The sequence below is a fragment of the Vipera ursinii genome (assembly GCF_947247035.1).
Source record: "Vipera ursinii genome assembly, chromosome: Z".
In the NCBI taxonomy this organism is placed as follows: domain Eukaryota; kingdom Metazoa; phylum Chordata; class Lepidosauria; order Squamata; family Viperidae; genus Vipera; species Vipera ursinii.
Genome location: NC_139517.1, coordinates 42,608,581 through 42,615,309, shown reverse-complemented (window position 1 = coordinate 42,615,309; position 6,729 = coordinate 42,608,581). Strand labels below are relative to the sequence as shown.

At 40.6% G+C, this 6,729-nt stretch overlaps 1 protein-coding gene across 1 annotated transcript in view; it reads right to left on the bottom strand.

The window, feature by feature from the left end:
* Positions 1–6,729, bottom strand: part of FAM171A2 (family with sequence similarity 171 member A2) — a 53,835-nt gene continuing 47,106 nt past the window's right edge. Inside the window, exon 8 of the mRNA XM_083378514.1 lies at positions 1–2,212. Coding sequence (XP_083234640.1) covers positions 661–2,212 — 1,552 coding nt within the window. The 3' untranslated portion in view covers positions 1–660. The remainder of the gene's footprint in view (positions 2,213–6,729) is intronic.

Below are 6,729 nucleotides of genomic sequence, written 5' to 3'. Positions count from 1 at the left end.
TCAACCTACAGCCCTGGGCATCCATCCCTTCAAGTTTCCGGCTTGGAAAATCCACAGGACTTAATTTTAAAAAAAGAACTGTACAAAGCCCTGAAGGCAAGAGGGTTGTAGAATTGAGTCATGCCTTTCCACTGCACCTCTGTTATCAAACTGTCAGGGCAAGGGGACAGCATTAGTTCTGGTTATACCAAACTGGGTGGAAAATAAGGGATTTTAGAAGTAGAACCACATAGGACAAGCAGTATCCTCTCCACAGATTGAGAAGAGTTACAGAACAATGAAACTTCCTTCGCTGTCATTACATCTTTGTAATTCCTGTGCCCCAGATTGCTTGGTTCACAGTGGTTGGTGGAAACAGAAAGAGGCCAAATTTTCTTAGGTAGTTTGCTGTGGCACTTCTTAACTTGCCTTGAGCAAGACAGCATCTTTAGTGGCTGGGAAAAAAAACATTAATGCAGCTTGGCTGCATTGCTTCTTGCTCTGTTCGTTCATCTCTTCTGTCAAAAAATAAGGGCTTCAGTTCAGCTGAGCATCTGATGAGATGGAGAGAAAAAGAAGCCAGACCAGACTGAAAGGCAAATACTGATCTCCATGGTTCTGGTGCCTCATCCTCCCCCAAAGAAAGTATGCAATGAGGGTGAACTGTCTTTCTCCTGCTGACTACTTCACATTGAAGACCATGAGAGGTCGTTCCTCACGTTTCTGCCATGGACTCTTTTTGTCTCCCTGGTCATCAGTTCCTTCAGAAGGTTCATTGCTGTCATCCTCTGGGCTGGTCATTGAGTCACGGCGCAGTTCACTATTGCTGTTGCTGCTGCGAGAGCTGTTGCCACGGCTGCGCCCATGTCGTGGAATTGTAGCAGCACGGTGGTCAGTGTTTTCATCCAGCAGAGGGGTGAGTGAGTTGTCCTCAGGAGAACAAACAGCAGTGCGACTCTCGCTGCTGCTTTGTTCTGTGTCAGCATCAGCAAAGACCAATTTAGAGTACGTTGGACCCATGCGCTCCTCCTTCAGGCGTTTGGTGGGCTTGGCTTCATTGACATCCACACCTGAGTCCAGACTGGCATCATTGCTGCGATTCCTCTCAGGGCCTTGGAGATCAATGTAAGAATGACGGACTTGAGAGGAACGTCCATCCAGAGATACAAACCAGGCTCGTGGATGTGGCTTTACACCCAGTTCCAGCAACTTCTTCTCAGTTAGTGCCTGTAACTCCCCATTCAGCTGGGCCATAGTGGACTCATTCAGCAACACAGGTATGGTAACTGAACCACTAACAGATTGTGTGTGGGGGCCCCAACCCTTCCCCTCTGGGTCTTCCACTTGATGTTGCTGTAGTTGGAACTGTGGATGTTGCAGCTGCTGTTGGAGGAGCTGCTGCTGCCTCTGTTGTTCCTGGGGACCAAATTGATGAGGGAGTCCCATGGCAGTTGGGTCCATATCTGGTTGATTTTCAGAGCCCATGGTAGTTTGCTCTGTTGGACCCAGGCGCATATAGTGGGCAGGAATTACGAGAGTTGGCATGACATTTCGGTACATTGTATCCTTCATATGGTCAATAGAACCACAGAAGATTAGCTGTCCAGGTTGACTCAGAGAGGTGGGACGGGCCAGGTGGTCTACAGACTGCGACATCATGAAATCAGGAGGCTTGGCATCCGCTTTATGGGCCATATAATGGTCAAAAGGAGCTGGGAGGGGAGGTGGTGATGGGGGCTCCTGCAAATAAGGCTTGCTATCATTCCGTGTTTGTTTGCGCAGTGTCTCATTGCTCTTGTCTTCTACACGCTGATGTGAATAGTTGCGCTTGTAATCGTCCAAGAGAGGGGGTTCTAACGTGCCAGGGGTATCCATGGACCGGGCTGCCTTCAGTGAATAGCCCTCCATCATTCGGGGATAGTCATCCTTGGGACCACCTCGCTGGTTCAGTGTATCTACTGTGGAGGCCTTGCTGGCATGACGAATCTTCTGGTTTGGCACTTGCTTGAAGAATTCTTCACGGGAGCTCTCAAACTCCCTGGAAGAGGAGAAGGCTGATTTGAAGATGGGTGTATGCACATCTATGTCTCCATTGGATGAAGCTGTCTCCATATGGCTAGTGCAAATAAGATTAATTTGTGACATTGATGTAGCTTGATCTTTCTTGGATGCATCCAGAGCCCCAGAAAGCTGTAGCTTTCTATGTTGTTGGCGTGGCTTAAGACATAGTCTCCTAGAGAAGAAGAAGTAAAGAAAGAAAATGGTTATAAAGATCTGTAATAATGGAAAGATATCATAGTTCATGTTCTTACATACTCCATTCTCTGCACAGAAAAGTTCTATGATGCCTGAAAATTCCCATCTTATTAATCTCATCTGGAATATCTCTGCACAAAAGTTGTCCAGAGGTATTCCTCTGGAAAGGTCTCACTTAATAAGATGGATGTAATGTATGTAAGACAGATCTTCAGAAACAGAATGAAAAGATGCTGCCTAGAGAACTGTCAGATAAGAGAAGGCAGGCATAGCCCACAGCTGCAAAATAGGTGGAGAAAGAAGTTCAGAAGGGATTCTCCCCTGACCTCTTAGGCTATAAAGGAGACGGTGGGAGATTTGTACTTTTAGACTTGCAAAAATATGTTACAGATAGTCCTTGACATCTGTAACAAGTCATTCAACAACCATTCATTTAGCGACCTTTCAAAGTCACAATGGTGCTGCAAAAAATAGACTTACAATTGTTCCTCAGGGTTTTTTTTTAGAATTTTTTTTATTAAATGTACATTTAAAAACAAAAGTGGACATGATTCAACTTCCCTGGCTACAACACTGCTATTAGTATTACCTTATGTTACAGAAAAACAGAAACTTAAAATACATTCTATGACAGGACAGAGTATAACAAAATGTACATAAAACATCTGTAAATTTTCTGGTAAGCCATCTTTCATTCATATACGTTGTATTTACATATCTTTCAGTTGTGTCCTGATATAGGTGCTAATAAGGGACGCGGTGGCTCAGTGGGTTAGGACGCTGAGCTTGTCGATCAAATGGTCGGCAGTTTGGCGGGTCGAATCCCGAGTGCCGCGTAGCAGAGTGAGCGCCTGTTACTTGTCCCAGCTTCTGCCAATCTAGCAGTTCGAAAGCACGTAAAAATGCAAGTAGAAAAATAGGGACCACTACAGTGAGAAGGTAACAGCGTTCCTTGCACCTTTGGGGTCTAGTCATGCCGGCCACATGACCACGGAGACATCCTCGGACAAGCGCTAGCTCTTCGGCTTTGAAACGGAGATGAGCACCGGCCCCTAGAGTCAGAAACGACTAGCACGCATGTGCGGGGGAGCCTTTACCTTTAAGAAGTCCTTACGTTATCAACTAATCAATCAATAGTAATCTCAGTGATCCTCCTTATCTCTAACCAATCGTACAAATTTTTCCAAATTTCATAATACTCTTGTTTCAGTTTTATTTTTAATCTTGAGAATTAATCTGTCCATTTTGGCGCAGGATAAAATTTTATTTATTATTTCTTCTTCAGGGGGAGTTTCCTTTCTTTTCCATTTTTGGGAATAGGCCAATCTTGCTGCGGTTAAAATATGCAATAGTAAATAGAAAGATGCTTTGCTGAGTTTATCATTAATAATCCCTAATAAGAAGATTTCTGGTTTTAAATCAATTTTTTTGTAATAATATTTCTTCCAACCAATTTTTTATCCGATGCCAAAAATTTTGCGCTTTTGGACATTCCCACCACATGTGATAGTAAGTCCCTGGAAGGCTTCTGCATTTCCAGCATGTCAGTGAGATTTTTTTGTCTATTTTTGCTAGCCTTGTAGGGGGAAGGTGCCATCTATAAAAGATCTTGTACAAATTTTCTTTATAGGAGGTGGCTAGCGTTATCCCTTAGTGATTGCCAGCTATCTAGGTCAATACTGTAACTGAATTTTTTGCTCCAGATTAACGTTGTTTCTTTTACCTGTTCTTCTAACAAATCTTGTTCTAATAAATATTGATATATCTTTTTTATCGTTTGATCTTCTGTTCCTAGAAGGATTTTATCTAATTGTGTATGCTCTAATTTCATCCCTGGTTCTTTTTTTATCTTTTCTGTATTGTGACTGTATTTGTAAGTATCCCCACCATTCCAACTCTATACCATCTTCTAATAGTCTTTTCGTTGTTTTCAAGTCTCCATTCTCGTCTAAGATGTCTTTATATGTGATTACTCTTCCTAAATTTATAAATTTATGTCTTCAGTAAAGAGATGGGCCTATAGTTTTTAATGCAGGTCAAATCAGAGTTTTCTTTAGGTATTAGTGAGATGATTGCTTCTTTCCATGAGTTTGGGGGTTTTGCTGTATTTAGTACATCATTAAATATGTCCAATAGGGTTGGGGCCAAAAGTTCTTCGAGTTTCTTACCGTATATATTTCGGACGGTAATCCGTTGGGGCCAGGTGTTTTATTACTTTTTTTGCTTTTTAATTGCTTCTATAATTTCCTGGGCTGTTATGTCCTTATTTAATATATTGTGAAATTCTTCCAGAAACTTTGGTAAGTCTGCTTTCATAAGATATTGTGATATTCTTTCCTCAGTAATCTTTTCATCCTCTTTATAAAGATTTTTATAGAATTCATATGTCACCCATTTTTCCTTCATTTTGATGTACCATCTCCCCTGCTTGATTACATAATTTACTAATCCATCTTTTATCTTTTTGTTTTTTCAATCTATATAGGCCAACCATCTCCCAGGTTTATTTGCCTGTGCAAAAAATTTTTGTCTAATACTTTTTATTTTTTGAGTTATTTCTTCCTTTTCTATAATGTTCAATTTATGCTTATTTAAAGTTAGCTGTTGTTTTAGGTCTCTACATTGTGGGGTTTTTTGTAGTTCTAATTCTAATTTTTTTGTGTGCTTCCTCTAAACTTTTTCAATATTGCCTTTTCTTTTTATATTCATTGGCTATGTACGCAATTGCAGTTCCTCTCATAACAGCCTTGGCCATGTCCCATAAATTTTGAGTGCTAGTTCCTCTTTCTTAAGGGACGCGGTGGCTCAGTGGGTTAGGACACTGAGCTTGTCGATCAGAAGGTTGGCAGTTTGGTGGATCAAATCCCGAGTGCCGCGTAGCAGAGTGAGCGGCTGTTACTTGTCCCAGCTTCTGCCCACCTAGCAGTTCGAAAGCACGTAAAAATGCAAGTAGAAAAATAGGGACCACTACGGTGGGAAGGTAACAGCGTTCCGTGCTAGTCATGCCGGCCACATGACCATGGAGACGTCCTCGGACAAGCGCTGGCTCTTCGGCTTTGAAACGGAGATGAGCACCGGTCCCCTAGAGTCGGAAACGACTAGCACGCATGTGCGGGGGAACCTTTACCTTTACCTTTCCTCTTTCTTATTTGTCTGGAAAAAGTCCGCATTTGTTCCTCTATCTTACGCTTAAATTCTATTTGGTTTAGGATTGCCTTTTTTAGAGTCCACCTCCTTAATGTTGTCTTCTGTTCTTTCCATTTAATTATAATGGAATTATGGTCTGCCCAAGTATTAATGTCTATTACTAAGTCTTCTATATCTGAATTCTTTCGTTGTCCAGACCATATCAATTCTGGACCACGATTGATGCCACCCTGAATAGTATGTAAATTGCTTTTCATTCAGATTTCTCTCCCTCCAACTATCTTCAATATTTAATTTTTCCACCATTTTAAAAAAAGTACCGGGTAATATTTTCCTGATTCATTTCCTTACTTCCTCACTCTTATAATCTAATTCTCTGTCTATAATTGCATTAAAATTGCCAATTAAACAAATGTTCTCATATTCAATATCAGCAATAACCTTATGCAGTTTCTTATAAAATTGTCTTTGTTTTTCATTGGGGGCATAAATTCCAATCATGGCAACCTTTTTTATTCAGGGAAATTACAGTAATCAGTATTCTACCTTCCTCATCTCGATAGATTTGTTTTGCTGGGATTCTTTCTTTAACATATATCACAATTCCTCCTTTCTTCTGCTGTGAAAGCGATACAAATTTGATTCCTAACTTAGAGTAGTTTATTAGATCTTGATTCTTTATATGTGTTTCTTCTAGAATTGCTATGTCTAAGTTTTTCTTACTGAGCTTATTCAAAATTATATTTCTCTTAGCCAGGGAGTCTAGTCCATTTATATTTAATGATAATGCTGTTAATATTTCCACATTAGTGTCTCTGTTTTGATCTTGTCGCTCTTTTCGGTCTATCTTCCTTGAGTTCTTTATGTCTGCTTTCATCATCATTGTCATACTTCATTCTTATTTTTTCTCTTCTCTCTGTTTCCCGTGCTTTGCCTTGTGATTCTTGTATCTTTCTATTATATATCTCTGTATTGTTCTCTTCTCTTAACTCTCTTTCTTCTAGTTCATCTTCATTGCGTAGGTGCTACTGGAAAAACTTCTGCTTTGTTAATCGAATCTAGCCTATATCTTTTCTCTTGCCAGGTCACCAGAATCCCTTCCAGCATCAGCCACCTAAAATTGATGTTTTGTCTTATTAGTTTCGATGTAATATGTTGATAGGGCCTTCTCAGGTCTCTTATCCTCCTGGGGACTTGTTTAAGGAGAGTTAGTTGTTTACCTCTATATTCTATTGGGTCGTCCCTTGTTCTGTGCAGAATCTCATCCCTAACTGACTTCTTCACAAATCTAATAGGTACTTCCTTGGGTAGGTTATTTCTTCTCATGTAGTTTGTGTCGATTCTATA